The 15,712-nt window shown below is 39.3% G+C and overlaps 1 protein-coding gene across 1 annotated transcript in view; it reads right to left on the bottom strand.

The window, feature by feature from the left end:
• Positions 1-2,182: 2,182 nt before the first annotated feature.
• Positions 2,183-15,712, bottom strand: part of txndc11 (thioredoxin domain containing 11) — a gene marked incomplete in the record, with an annotated part of 15,718 nt that continues 2,188 nt past the window's right edge. The window contains 11 exon segments of the mRNA XM_014015839.1: positions 2,183-3,733; positions 4,125-4,205; positions 4,281-4,393; positions 4,758-4,945; positions 7,361-8,063; positions 8,752-8,955; positions 9,061-9,173; positions 9,410-9,503; positions 12,590-12,719; positions 13,320-13,417; positions 15,426-15,545. Coding sequence (XP_013871293.1) covers positions 3,244-3,733; positions 4,125-4,205; positions 4,281-4,393; positions 4,758-4,945; positions 7,361-8,063; positions 8,752-8,955; positions 9,061-9,173; positions 9,410-9,503; positions 12,590-12,719; positions 13,320-13,417; positions 15,426-15,545 — 2,334 coding nt within the window.

The following is a 15,712-nucleotide window of genomic DNA, read 5'->3' as shown; positions in this document are numbered from 1 at the left end:
TAACCTTTCAAAAAATGTTCTGCTTTTGGGACATCTTGTACAGTAAAGCTGCAAACAAAGTGGACGAGCACATAAAGGTCTTTGTTCCTGAGAGACACTAAAAGAAGATGGAGAATGCTCTGTTCAGTTAGCGCCACGTGTTTCTGCCCGTCCAAACTAACCGAGTTAGAGCCACTCTCCTGTTTTTCTAAAGTCATCTCTCTGGCAGCCATCTTGAACTGAGCTTACTCCATAATTTTATCATGGATATATACTGTACATGGTGTCAATGATTGGTTTTTTAAAGTTTCATTAAAATCCATTTAATGGTTTGTGAGATAGTTTCATATCAACAGTACAGACATTATAATGACCACTTCTTTTTCATCAATGGGCAACAAAAAGCCTTGTTGCGTATGTCATCACAAGTCACAAAAATGTGATGTTGAGGAAAAGTTAGTATTTTATAACTATTGCAGGAAAAAAAAACTTTCCCATTAAAAAAGCATGTATTTAATTTCTGAGGTGGGCTGTAACAAAGAAAATGTACCTGAGTACTGTACAATAGCATTTAAAAATTGTGTATATACAATGGAGGAAATAATTATTTGATCCCTTGTTGATTTTAAGATAAGATAAAACTTTACTGATCCCACAGTGGGTAAATTTGAACATTACAGTAGCTCAAAACAGTGGAGCTGCAGTAACAGGCTGCCTGCTGTGGTGCCATTCTTGGAAACAGAAAACCAAACAAGGGAAGGGAAGATGAGGAAAAAAACAAAAACATCATATTATATCAACACTGTGACACACTGTGGTGTTTATGAAAAAAAACCTCTGCACATGGCAGATTTATTAGCCAGAGGCGTAATTGAGATTAGGGGGCCCGAAGAATCCAGTCCCCAAAGCCAGCGCAGCCAAAGTTCTGAATATTGATGGTAAACTGTTCATTCTGTGGGCCCACAGCTTGCTCAGGAAATCAGATCAGCCTGGTGAGGGAGGAGGGAGGAGGTAGGGAGGGGGCAGAGTCTTGTCAACAAGATCCAGCCAGGAAGAATTTAGTCAACAGATCAAGGCCATTGTTGGGGAGATCCGTATTCTGTAATCAGTTGTTTTGGGAACAAAAGGGACAGGCAGACGATAACAATTTTCCATCTGCCTTTAAAGTCTGCTTGTGCATCTCAAGGGTGGCGAATCCAATCAGGCAAATTAGTGTGGACAAATTCCGCCGATCCGATCCATCAGCTTTCTCCAAGATGAATTCCATCTGGCCAGCAAAGTCCAGGGACCACATCCGGCCCGCGACCCTCAATAGAACCGCTTACAGACCGAGTCCAGCTCGCTCAAGGCAAAATGTCAGTGTGCTGATAGAATACAGCCGTCCATCCAGTTGGTCAGTCAGCCAGAAAGTGAAAAGTCACTGACGCTGTTTTGTAGAACACCAGGAGACCACCAAGCCAATTTGTAGAATCCAGTGATCAGAGTCCAGATATATCCAGAACAGAGAAGAACAGAGGTCCCACCTTTGACATGTCCTCCCATGGAAGAAGAAAAATAAACTTTGTTCCAAAAAATTTATTGAGACCAGCTAACCAAATCCATAAAAATTAAAATATCCATAATTTCTGGTTTTGGATGAAAAATGTAGAGAAGGCTCCAAGGAGCAAAGCAGGGAAAGATAAGGAAGGGCAGGAGAGAAGGGAAAAAGAGACTTACTCCTCCGAGAGCGGAAAGAATTTTGCCCATTTACAAAGACGTGAACAGTCTATGGACCGTGACCTTAATGTGCYTTTTTTTTATCCACTGACACAGTAAAATTACACCCTAATGATAAGCAGCTTTAAGGAAAAGTTGAATTCATAGTGTTGCCTTAAGTACAAAGTATACTAAACAGGTTTCAGAGCTATTGCAGGTCTTTGTTTAGATCCTGATTAGTCTTCCTGATTCATCTCATTTAAGACCTAAATTAGAGCATTTTAGTCTTTGTTTTATTGATTTCTACCACATTAACTTGACATTGCGGCCCCCACTCAAGTGTTTCTAGTTTATTGTTCAGTTGTGAATCACGAGGTCCTACAGTGTTTGAGAAAGTTATGTTCTGTAAGTAAAAATGAAAAGGTAATAAAAAGCCTGGTTACTTTAGTTGCATGATAAACTCACCTGTTATTTTACAGTTCACAATGAATCAAAACAAGACAGTGAGAAAGATTCAAAGATTTTTTTAATCAGTAAAAACCGGTGCAATACTTCACGTGTAAACAACTGCAGCATCTCAAATGTAATACCTGAATAGTCACATAGAAACATTTTATGTAGAAACTAGATCAGTGTAACAAACCCATTATAACCCCTTCAAAACAAACAAAATTTCAAGTGTTCTTAAGCTCATTGTAACATAAAACAATCTAAAAATAAATCAGGTGCCACACTTCAGCTTTATTAGTTACCCTCTTTAGCATTTTACAGGAAATTAGTGAGTTCCCAATGAAGCTGGAAAGAACAAGTGAAAGATTATGTGTACACTTTTTTCAAAACAAACTGATTTAAAAAAAATAACAGCAAATGTTTAACTACTGAGCGGGAGCATATTTGATATGTTTGTTTTCTTTAACAAAAAAAAATGTCAAAGTCCTTCATTAACTCCTGCAAAAAGAAAAAAATATATTTTGTTCCACAGTTTTTAGTTAAATGTAATAATTGTTTCCTTGGCAATTTCTCCTTTAAATACTCAAAGTAAAACATCCCACTTCACTTCTAAATTCATTTTTAGTTACAACGAATGAAAACAGGAACTTAAAAGTAACCCGACTTATGGCACAATTTTGGAATTTTTGTAAATGATCAGTAGACTTGTACAAAAAGAAATCAGTGCTGACAAATGGATGAAACAAACTGAAGTTGTCTGTTGGCTTCATATTTTCGCCTTTTAGTGTTGGACTGTGGTGTTGGTGTTCTGAAGCCAGACGTAAGACCTCGGCAGACGCAGAATGAATGAATGAATACGTCAAACTGAATTGCCAAACAAGTGTGTTTCCATGAGTCAAGAGGCTTAAAGCACTTTGTAGTATTTTATCCATTCATGAGCCCAGAACATGTTAACCACCAGTCAGCAGGCTCTCCTCTTTATTCTAAAGAATTATTGGCTTACTTTAGGATTTTCACATCTAATTGCAGTTTTTTTCCTCATTCCTTCATTTCCAGATGCTGCTTCTGTTTCTTTGTTCCTTCCCCGAGTCACTGCTTGGGTTCCCTGCACGCTTGTCCTCATGAAGCCACACGACCTCTTGTCTGTTCCGCCTCAGTCCTCTCCTCTTCGGCCATCTCTCCAGCCTCTGTCCTGTCCTTCAGCGCCCTCAGCAGGACCCTGAGCAGCTGGTTCTCGCTCAGCAGCGTCTCAGAAGTGTCTGCCAGCTCCTGCAGCCGCCTCAAAGCTTCGGCCAGCTGCCGGCTCTTCTCCCGGAGCTGCTTCTCCAAACTCTCCTCCAGGCTGCGCTTGTCAAACTTCAGCCGTCGGTAATCGCGCCACAGCTGCGCCAGCTGCTGGGAGAGGCGTTCGCGGGCGAGGTGCAGAGTCTGAACCTCTCGCTGGAGTGCCAGGAATTCTGAGCGGTGGACAGAGCCGGGTCCCGCTTCCCGCGCTTCAGCCAACGGTTTGTCCTCGGGGCGCAAGGTGCTGGAGTGCTGCAGGATGAAGCGGAGGAGGTTGGGTAACGTGATGGGGAGGTCGGAGGGAAAGTTCACACTCAGGTGCTTTCTGAAGGAGAAAACACAGCAGCTTCATTTAACGTATAGTCAGTACTTTTTTCAAGTTTACTTTTTAATTATAGTTAATATTGAGTGAAGATAGAGATTGCTTTTTTATATCAAATATTGAGATTTTAAATTCACATTCCACAGACAATAAAAGACAAATTCAACAGCAAACAAAAGCCAATAATTCAGACACCTTTGTCAGATTTTCATGACAAAATTGTCAAGTGTTCACAAAACAAGCAAACTAAATACCAAAGTGTGAATTAAAATGACATTAAAGTAAAATAAATATTGTAACCTCAAAGAAAAACAAGATTATCACTAGATAACATTTTGACACCATCACATGGACCTTCTTGTGTAGATTTTTTTGTGTGTCTAAAAATTCTCACCTGAACCTGGGAAACAGAAGAATGGAGGGAACGTGATCCACCATGAACTCCCAGGGGAGGTCGTTACGTGCGACGTTCACCCTGAAAACAGAGCCGTGTGCTTACTTTGTCTGGCTTTCTGTGAATAAGGAGGCTCAAAGAGCCGACAGGTGGTACCTGGCCACAGTGATGCTGCCGTTTCCCTGGAATAACCGGGCCAGCTGGATGAGGACGTGATTCAGGACGGAGCAGAATCCGCACCACTGAGTGTAGTAGAACAGCAGCACATCCTAAAGCACACAGACACTTCCTTCAGCTGTGTGAGCTAAATCAGACGTCTTTTTTTAAAGGTGAACTCTTGTCTGGTGATTTTTTTATAATGCTGAGTCAGCATTCACGTCATTTTGTTTACAGCTTTTGCTGTACAAATAAACTACTTTATTTACTTTATGCTATTTTAATGATTCATACACCAAATTATTTGACTCAGTCGGGTGTGATGTTATGAATTTTAGTACTTAAATTTTTATTACTTTTTAAAATTATTTACCTTTATTTAAAATTATTGTTTTCTGAAATCTACCTCAGCAGACCTGGTCTATTTTTAGCTTTGTGTACAAGTGATCCCACCAACACCACAGTTATTTTCATCACCTTTTGCGGATCCATGATGGAAGGCAGGAAGGAGGAGGTGGTCAACTCTGTGATGAGGAGGCGAGGAGGAGGCGAGGACTGTTCAGCTGGATGCTTGGCGACTTCTTCACCTCCCTTCCTCTCCTCCTCCCCAACCAAATGTCTTTGTAGGAGGCTGTACGGAGCACTGAAGTTCCTGATGAAGGCCTCTTTATTGTGACAAAAACAGGAAAACACAACTCAAAATCACCATTTTTAAACACAAAGTTTAGACGTCTATAAGCGATTAATTAACCCCCTGTGAAAGCATAACCCTGGGATGAGAAAGGATTTGATAAAGATAGCCTTTCTAAAAACAGCTCTAGTGTCCAGATGCATAAAATGTGCTGAAAACATATTTTACTGAAGTTTCAAAAATCAAATAAAGGTTTCACAAATCATAAACTTGGTTTTAAATATTCTGCTATAAAGTGTAGAATAAACCACTACAGGTTTGACATGTCCAAGTATTTTAGTTTTTATTAGAGCGGGTTAAAGATGCTCAAAATTAGGTGGAATCACCCTTTAGCCATTTCATGAATCCGAAGCTTCAGCTTCATGTAGCAATCGTCCCACTAGCACGGATAAACATCAACAAATCGATTTATTACTGAGGACATATTAAAGATTATGCGGAGAACCAAATTTGTAGTTAAGTCTTAAAAAATACCGAATCACAAAGATGATCGCTAAAGTAAGTTACTTCAGTTTGTTTTTTTGATATGAGGTAGACGTCCATGCATTGTGCTGTTCTTCAAGCTTGGCTGCTTTCTCCCCTACGTCTGCCTGTTTCATTTCTGAAAGAATAAATGTGTGGGAAACTGGCTGGCTTCCACATTTAGCCAGTCGTGGATGATTTTTTTTTCACGCCCCTTCCTCACCAGAAGTTGAGCAGGTCTGAGCATTCTGTAGAATGATGTTAGCAGCATCATTGCCAACATGGGCCAATGTTCAAAGCATTAGGCCACAGAGATGAGCTACATCTAATGGCCAGAACTCTGCARTTTTCACTCATTTACAGGCCAGCGGTCACTCTTTCAGAGATGAGGATGTTCTCATTCTTGATAGAGAGGAACGTTGGTTTGAGAGAGGAGTTAAAGAAGCCATTTTTGTGAAGAAAGACCGTCCATCATTAAACAGAGGTGGAGGCCTCCGTTTTCAGTTGTCCCCCTCCTACAGTGCGGCTATTGCCAGTATCACTCCACCTCCTGTTAACAATAGGTGTGAATTAGGTGTCAACGATAGCCATGTGATGTGAGTATCAGTCACATGGAGGCAGGGCTTAAAAGCCTGAATTTTGCCTGAAACTCTCAGACTGAAGAAGTCTCTTGGAGGAGAGACGAAACGTTTCATTAGAGAAGAACCCGTCCAGAAGACCTATACAATTTTTTTCTTTTTTAACAAACTGTAAAGTTTCCTGTTTCAAATTTGGATTCGCTGCAGGGGCGTGTCTCTGAGTGAAAGGCTTTTATACCTGAATGGAGCTGTGATATAAGCATGTATCAAGTAATGTAAKCATGTACTTAACCAAAAGGAAAATTTAACTGCAGTAGCCAACCATTCAAACCATAGAGGGGAAAACTAAGATGGTTATAGACAAAATGTTTCAGAATTAAACAAATTTACAAGAAAATGTCAAAACTAGCACAGAAAATAAAGAGATAAAAAAATWAATTAATTAAATAATACTATTAAGGCACAATTTAGACTATCTGCAAAAAAAACCTTCAGTTTGSGTTTAATTACTCTTTAAAGAGAAAAGAATCCCATCAAAGCCTATTTCACAAGACAGTTCCACAAAATCGTCGCACAGACCAGTCCGGCTTTAAGTTCCCTCGGGTCATTCATCACAGAAGCCAGCAGGTCCCGCTCACAATATTCTTCAAACCAACCACAAAGTTGCTGTTTYGTGTAGTTTTAAATATTCCCTCTGTAGTAAATCTGTTGATTAATCCTGCAGTCACTCGAGCTGACGTCTGTCTCCATTGGATCAAATACACACAGCTTTGTTTTAAAATATCCATGGGGACGGTGAATTGACTTTTTCTGGAAAATGGTTTCCATGATGAGGCAAAAACATGCCTATCCCCCCCCCACCCCACACACACACACACACACACACAAATGAACATAAATAATTGATTTTTAACGATCCTGTGGTTGAATATTTTTCTCACAAGTTGCTGTTCTGTGTCATCTTCAATATTTCCTCATTAATAAATCTGTTGGTTAATACTTTGGTCGCTCACTGGTGTCATCAGTTCATTATCATTTTCTGAGCTGCAGAGCCACTGGTTGCTTTTTCACAAGTTGGTCTGCCAGGCTCGAGCTCTGATACTACCTCACTTGGGGGTTCAGAGGGGCATCGGAGGCGGGCTCACTTTACTCGCCTTCGTGCTTTTTCTGAATGCTCGGAGTAGGACAGAACACGAGTCAGTCCCGGACTGAGCTGTCTTAAGAAAGAGGCTCAAGGCTCTTTCACCCTCACTGTTTTATTTTTTTAGTGCAGGTAGGCGAAACTCTTCAGAAACAAGCTTACTCTCCGCCCTACAAGCCACAAACAGAATCAGGTGATGAAATCTTACCCAGAGACTCAGTCAGCGTTGTCGCTGGGCTGCGATGAAGAACATAATGAACCTCGTCCTTCAGGTTCACGATAGCTGCAAAAGATCCATCGCCACTCCCATCAGACTGGGCTGAAGACCCCTGATGCAGAGAAGCGTTCCTGATGCTGGACGCTCCGAGCCTCACTGCCAGAGGCCAGTTCAGAGCCACATCCAGAACATAAAATCTGAGCGTCCTGTTCGTCTGACAGCGCAGCCCTGTGATGCTGTCCTCCTCCTGCTGGGGAGYTGAGGACGGAGGGATGGGGGAAGAAGGTGGGACGTCTCTTTGCACRTCTGGCTCTTCTTTGGCTTGTGATTCATTGAGATGAGGTTCTGCTTTTTTGCAGCAGGCACTGAATAGAGTAAAGGGACTGTAGCTGTTCAGGAAACTGCAACAGACCACTGAGGTCGCAGCGTTTATAGAGATGGAAGAAGGTAGTTGATGGAGGCAGCAGTGTTTGATAATAGTCTGAAACACGTCTCCTTTCTGTGTGATGGAAGGAAACGAGCAGCGAATATGGGAGGCAGGGAGGCTCGGTCCAGACACGTTCAGGCACACCTCACACACGCTTGTAGTCATCTCTGCGGGAACAACTGACTGGCAGCACACGGAGTGAGAGGTGAAACTGTTGTCCAAGTTGGAGCGGTCGCAGGAATGGTAACGCAGAGCAATTTCTCCAATCTAAAACACAAACGTGAAAAAATAAATAAAAATAAAACTACTGAAAACTTTACAAGTTCCACATTTCATGTTAACATAAGTTGTCTTAAGGTGAAAATTGTAGCTGTATTTTAGGCTAATTCAAATTACATTTTATAATTTCTTGACAAATATGTTGAAACATGGCATTAAATTAATCTTTTTTTATTATTTTAATGTCTAAATCAGATGAAAGATGAGATAAAGAAAGAAAAAGAAGAAAAAGTCCAATAAAAWAAGAAAAATTTATATCTTCTACAGTATCAAAGAGCTGAATATTTCTAATATTCAGACCTTTATAAGTGGGGAAAAAAGCTTTTAAAACTGAAACATTTCTTGATCATTTCAGCCAAGGTTCGAGTAGATACACAGTCTCTACAAACTAACTACATTTTTTTGAGTCAAGTGGGGATGGATGACAGGAAAAGTGAGCTCTTCTTAAATATCAGAATGAGCAGATGGTGAGACTAACCCTAACAGAAGTTATGCTGTTTTGTGTAAACCAGACAAATTAATGTATGATACAAACAAAAATATACAAAAGAAAGGGACTGAAAACTGAGCCTTGTGGAACAACGCAACTGATACAACATGAAGCATCACTAGCACTAAAAGAAATTAATTTTTTTTTTCCATTTCTTAAATGACCATTGTGTCCATGGCTGATTACCTGCTGTAGTATGGGGTTTGGTTGAGAGCCCAGTGGATTGTGTGGCACAAACAGAAGGAGAGCTGGGCCTTTAGTCAGCTCCTGCTCCAGAAGATGGGACTTTGTTCCAGGAGGCTGCAGCCACTGGAGGATGGTCTCACGATGTTCAAACACCCAGCTACAGATGGCGTTYGATGTGAAGTTTCTTTCCTTTCTAGGGAATATCTGAAGAAAAAAAGAAAAGTGTGACACCAGCAGTAAGCACATCCAAGATTTTGTTTTGTGTGTTTTAGCACAGTCTATCCTTGACTTGGCGATGGTGAAGCTTACCAAGGAGGAGTTAAATCTTCTGTGCAGATAAATGGTTTCATCCTCGCTAACTGAGATAGTTTCTGCCACTTGCTTGTTAGTCACAATTCCAAAGCGCACAACTCCACGAAAATCTGCATCAAAACCCAGAAACTTAAAAAACAGAAACTAAATATATATATATATATATTTTTTATTATTATTATTCACAGTATACTTAAAAGAAATCAGTATAAGGCCTAAATCTATTTGCTAACTTTTCACCACTTTCAAGCTGTCAAATATATATGTTGTAAATATGTTATATTAAAGGAATAAACAAATATGAACAGAAAAATGCCAGCCTAAAAATACTTTGTTCACTTCTTACCCCTTCTAAGGGCCTGTAGAGCAGAGGACAAATATGTGATATACCCCGGTGGCTGTGGAGAGGAATTAAACTGGAAGAAACCCACCACTCGAGGCTGGAAATGCACAAGAGACAGACAGTTACAAAATACAGAGTTTTTTTTTCCTAAGAAGCAACAAAAATGATGAATGAAAATCAAGGACTGGTCGGACTGGTCAGTGTGAATGCTGAGTCGTTCATTCCTCCCTTGTAAAAAAGATCTGTGATCTCAATGGTATTAGCCTGTTTTAAAAAAGTTAATAAATAATAAAAGGCTATTTATAGGTTCTTCCATTTTTTAAATCTAACCTTCTTTATACTTTTGATTTATTTTAACAAATCAAACATCAAAACATTTATCTCAACTGCTATCTCAACTTTTAAATTCAGTTGAAGCAATTTAAAAAGGCAAAAAAAAAAACCTGAAAGTTTGGAAATAATGAACTAATCGTCATTGTAGTGTGCTATGACTGTTTTTTACTTGCGTTTGTTTCAAATTATTTCACTTATTACATTTTTTTCTACATATAAAAAAATGAAATCTTCTAAGTTCATTTAAAATGTTTACTTTTAAGTCTACTTACGCGCACTGGCTCGTTTAGTCTTTGTGTTCAAAACGTTTGATCATTCTAGCATTCAGCAATGRTTTTGCCAATTTTAGCTTCTGTTCTTGTTTTAAATTATTTAGCTTCAAGTTCTTCAATAAATCACATCAGCCAGTCATTCATTTTTCTAGCAGCAAATTATGTTTTATGAGCTTTTAAGGTGTGATAAATGGACTGTACTTGTATAGATCTTTTCTAGCCAAACAAGCTACTCAAAGCACTTGATCTCATTTATCCATCTATACACACATCTACACACTAGGCTGCACAATATATTGTTTGAGCATCGTCATTGCAGTGTACATGTCCGCAATAGTCACATCGCAGATCCTGAGCTGTAGGAGGCAAATTAAATCAACATGTAAACTAGAGATCGACCGACACAGGTTTTTGAAGGCCGATACTGATACGCCGATACATGCAGCCGATTTTTTTTTTTTTTTTGGCCGATTCTTGAAGCCAGTACTGCTTTTTCTTCCTCCATTAACTTGATAAAAATAAAAAGGTTAAACATTACACAGGTCTCAATTCAAACAAAAAAGAAACATTTATTAACTGGGTCTTGTCTGTTGTAGGCTGAATGAAGTGCTGCCACACAGGATTTCTTTTTCAGCCATTTCTTAAAAGAGTTAAAAAATAAATAAATTCATGATTTATTCTATCTAGTGCTAAATATTCTGTTTTTATTTGTATATTAATCAGATTAATATATTTTTTTACATAAAATAATGACTTTTAATTTCCCAGCATTTTTGATGCAAAAACAGCAACATGCCTGAAGAGGAACACAGAGAGAAAAAAAGGAGCGAGACACACACATATTGCTATCTTTGTGAGGACTTCAACACACACAGCGCTCACAGCAGCAACCTCATTCCCCAATCTCAATCTGCACCTGTTTTTTACACTGAGCAAAAAATGCATTTAAACCAGCTGATGTTRGCTTTAGATCTCAGTTTGAAATGTACACTGAAGAAAACCTGCATCACCTCTTTTACACTGCGGTCAGACCAAATGTGATCTGAGCAGCGTCTGCCTGGTTCACATGGTGGACGGCAGCTCTTTACTCGCTCTGATGAATGTAACAGCGAGAAAAGACCGAGAGGGAGAACAATAGAGGTGTTCTTCTGCCTCCTGTGAGCAGTTCCAGCATTTTTTAAAGAAAAACAATGTGAACACACTAATTACAGTCCGATGCCAAAGTGAAACTACAAACATGGCGCTCCCGTTGGAAAGTGAAACTTAACACACAACTGTTCTCTCCCCCTCATATTCCAACACAGAGGGCAGAAACAGCTAAATTAGACAGTTAAAACACATTAAAAGTTCATAACTCACCCTGATTATTGTTGGCACTCTGTCTTATTAGCAGCCGCTTTCTCCCAGGGAGGGGGCGGCAACATGCGCTCGCGTRACCCWAAGAATGGATCGGCCAAACGCATGAACGTATMGGCCGATACCGATACAAGGAAAAACCGCAAATATTGGCCGGCCGATGTATCATCGACCCCTAATGTACACCATAAATCACTAAATGGCTTTTACTTTGACAACGCTTTGTGCTTATACAAACAAACAAAAGCAAAACTTTCATTTTGTCATAAAACTTCTGGGACAATAATGGCAGCGTTTTTCGGAGAACTGTTGTCCATGAATTCTCGAGTTATGAAGGAAGACGACAAGGGCCTCGACGAAAACAAGGAGGAAATGATGTAAAATTCGGTTTAGCATGAATGCTAATATTAGTGCTTCTCGACACAGAGGCAACGTGTTAGGTGGTAAAGCACAATTCTTGTTTGTACGCGATAGAAGGAAACGTAACATCAGGTTCCACAACAATAAAAACAAGCAATAAAAGATAACAAGCATAACTCTCAAACACAGACAAAAAACATACTTTTAACACACGCTAAAAAGAGGTCCGATTAAAGCAGGTACATCTTGGCAGCATAACTTAAAGTGTTATTTACGGACAATTGTTGAAAAATTCCTGTATTTTTTCATATTGCAATGTACATTGCTGTTAGAAAAAAATTGCAATGTCCGTTTTTTTCTAATATCATCCTGCCCTACTACACACACACACACACACACACACACACACACACACACACACCTCAGGGCATTACACTGTGTTCATACACTAATGGGGAACATCAGAGGCAATGTGGAGTTCAGTGTCTTACCCAGGGACACTTCAGACGTTTTTTACAGAAAATGATGTCAGTACTTTGTGATGCTTTGAGGTCTAGAAAAGTTCATGTCTATTTCCAATTCTTTGAAGCACACTCAATCTAAACAGTGTTCACATCTACTGATGTTTCTGTTGTGCCCTGCAGTCAGCGTGAACTGGGAAAGACTCGACAACTCTAAATCTTTTAGCTCAAACTCTGTTTAAACTACTGATCTTTAATGATTAGCTGTGATGGGGGGATTGGGTTGACTTCAAAAGTCAATCAGTTGTAGGTGTGCAACCAGTGATTTGAGACAAATAACACATACATTGACAACTCTACTCTGTCAGGTCCTCATCTCATGCTGTAAAGTCAGGTAATACCTCGTGACATGAGAGGAACTCTTCAAGCTGCGCTCTGGATGGGAGGTAAGTCAGAGGTGTGATGACTCGGAGGATGAAACTTTCAATGTATGAAGCCATAAAGGGACCTTTGTACCCTATTGGCCCAAACCTGCAGAATAACAAACAAACAGCAAATATCAACAGGAAAATCCGGAATATAATGAGTTTTATAACTTTTATTTTACCAGGTCAAATATTCAGGACAGCAGCAAAAGCACAACACACTGACATAAAGACGTAATACATAACAACTCAGTGAAATCAGCAAAAGACGTAACATAAAATGAGTAAGCAGTGATGAAACATAAAAATCACAAGTCATTGCAAAAGTACAGGAAAAAATTAGCATATTTAACCATCTAGCTCTGAGTTACAATTTTTTATATATAATTTTCATAAATATTTTTTTATAATTTTCATAAACTCAGTTTTTTTCCTAAAAGCTTTGTGAGTGAATCTATGCAAAGTCAGCAGCATATTTAAATGCAGTTTTTCCAGATCAGTGCAAGAAACAAATTCTGAATACATAAACAAGAACTGACCCTTTTTTAAAGTTCAAGTCAGCAGCTGCCTAAATGTGTGCGATTATATGCAGACAGGCTTTTTATGTTAAATAACTGATAAACTCCTCAATTAAAAAGGAAAAATCATGTTTTTAATGCATTTTAAACATCTTCAAATCAAATGCAGCTATTTAAGATATGCTTACCTTCTGTAAAACAGGTGGATGACGGGGTACTGAAAGAAACGGTTCTGCTTCCTGCATTTGCCCTGACTCCACCAGCAGTTAACAGCCACAAACTGCACCTGCGTTTGTGTGAGAGAGAGAGAGAGCGAAACAGAGCTGAAACAAACAAAACCCCACCACATACAGATTATTGGGTTCAGAGACTTCCTCAGTGAGATCAGACCATCTGTCACGCTTAGGGCTGTAGCGATACTCTAATCTCACGATACGATACGATACTCTGCTCACGATACAATATATAYCACGATATTCAGCGAACTATGCGATTCAATACGATTAAATTTTCTGAACGATTTTAGAGGGACAGAGTGATTTTGGTGACATTTTGTGACTGTTCCATAGACTTGGATTGAATTAATTGAACTGAAAACTGATTAAAAGCACCAACTACACAATACCTGGCTCTGATTGGACAGAGACCTAGTCTACAGCTGGACAAAATTAATCAAAGATGCGGTGAGAAAATTAGTTTTCTTTAATTGAAGGAATTACGCATCTTCTCTGGCCCAGGAACACCACTGAATCCTCCAGAAGGGGCTGGAGAGTGCTGCTGGGGAAGAGGGAAGGCTGGGTTTCCCTCCTGGTAGTGTTGTACTTGAGACCAGTGTTAAAACCAGTTTTTGATGATCTCGGTCTTAGACATTGAAGACTCTGGATTTTATTTCCACAACTGTGGAAATGTCACTATTGCCAGAATATAATCTGATTTATTTGTTAACGTATATGTTTTCATTGGATGTAAAATGCTCTGATTCAAATCTAAGCGTGACTCATTGATAATTATGTATTTTTGATAACGCTGTCACCCATCCTCACCCTCTTTCACTCTCACGCAGCACTCCAAGAAAGTGAGCAGTGGTTATCTAAAAGTGGGCGATATAATACAATTCAGTACATAAATCATAAAATATTAGGGATGCACCGATATGAAAATTTCAGCCAATATYGATATAATTATTGCCGTTACGGCCGATAACCAATATTTACCAATATTACACAAAGACGCAAATTATATTATACATATACGCACAAACACACTTGGGTTTTTTCTTGATACCGTAAATAAACGACCACACTTCTGATATGGCTCAGTTATTCCTGGCTGCACAGCATCAACATCACTATCATGATCAAACAGATACCACTCAACCAACCATCTCCCCTCCCAAAACACAAACACAATGCTAAAAAGTGGGAAATCAATATCAGATGTTAATATCGGCCCAGTTTTATATATCGGACTGATACCGATATGAATGCCGATATATCGTGCATCCCTATAAAGAATTATATTAGTAAAACAACATCCAACAGAAAGCCTTCAGAAACGTGTAAATTCTGCAGTTTTTCAGAGACGGTGGGGACTACGTCAAACTTATATCATCACTTAGAAAGGTAASCTATATGTAAGTGATCTTAGCAAAGCTAGCTAGCTAATGTTAGCAATCTGCCTCTGTACCAAAAATCTTTATCCAGCCCGCAAACAGAGATTTAGTCAAAAGCTATATGAAGTTAGCCACCTGTGTACAGCATTCTGTTTGTTTTAGGGAACTAGTTTTCATTTTCTTTGAATTTTGGTCTTGATCTTGACTTGGTCCAGCCCCTAAAAGTCCTGGTCTTGTCTCGTTCAATACACTCTGATTTTGGTCTTGACTTGGTCTCAGGTTAGGTGGTCTCAATTATAACACTACCCTCCTGGACCCGTTTCTTCCAAGACCCAAACTCAGAAAATCTTTTGCCTTTTAGCTGCTCCACTGTCAGGGGCTGCTGCCTTTAAGTCCAATTTCCACCAGCACCCTGCTGGTTAACAGCACTGGAGGTCCACCAATCCATGATGTTGTCATATGTTTGTTTTGGCTCAAATTGTACGCTGGGTGTCCTTCCTGATGCAATTCACCCACAGATAAGCAGCAGAAAATGACTCTATAGACACAGGTGGGTGGATGTTTATAATGTGTCAATGTAAAAACAGGCTTATTTAGTGTTTTTCTAATAAAATTACAGTAAATAGATCACTATTTGGCTTTGAAACAATCCGTGACAGTGATATTTGGAGTCTTTTCATACCTGTTTAGCCAGCTTCTTCGCCACCTGCTGTACTTCCTGTCGAGCAGCCATGGAGTGGGCACACCACGGAGCGTAGAAGAAAATAAGAGACACCTCAGCCATGCTCCTGAGGCGCTCCACCTGAGCAAAACACAACACAGAAAAAATGTTGATCTTGTGATTTTAGTGACAGATATATATATATATATATATATATATATATATATATACTATATATATATATATATATAAGATAATATAGGATGCACTATATACTAAATATATATATATATATATTTTTTATTATT

This window comes from Austrofundulus limnaeus, unplaced genomic scaffold (assembly GCF_001266775.1).
Source record: "Austrofundulus limnaeus strain Quisiro unplaced genomic scaffold, Austrofundulus_limnaeus-1.0 Scaffold135, whole genome shotgun sequence".
Lineage (NCBI taxonomy): Eukaryota > Metazoa > Chordata > Actinopteri > Cyprinodontiformes > Rivulidae > Austrofundulus > Austrofundulus limnaeus.
Note: the sequence above shows the minus strand (reverse complement) of the source record. Positions and strands in the feature narration are given on the sequence as shown.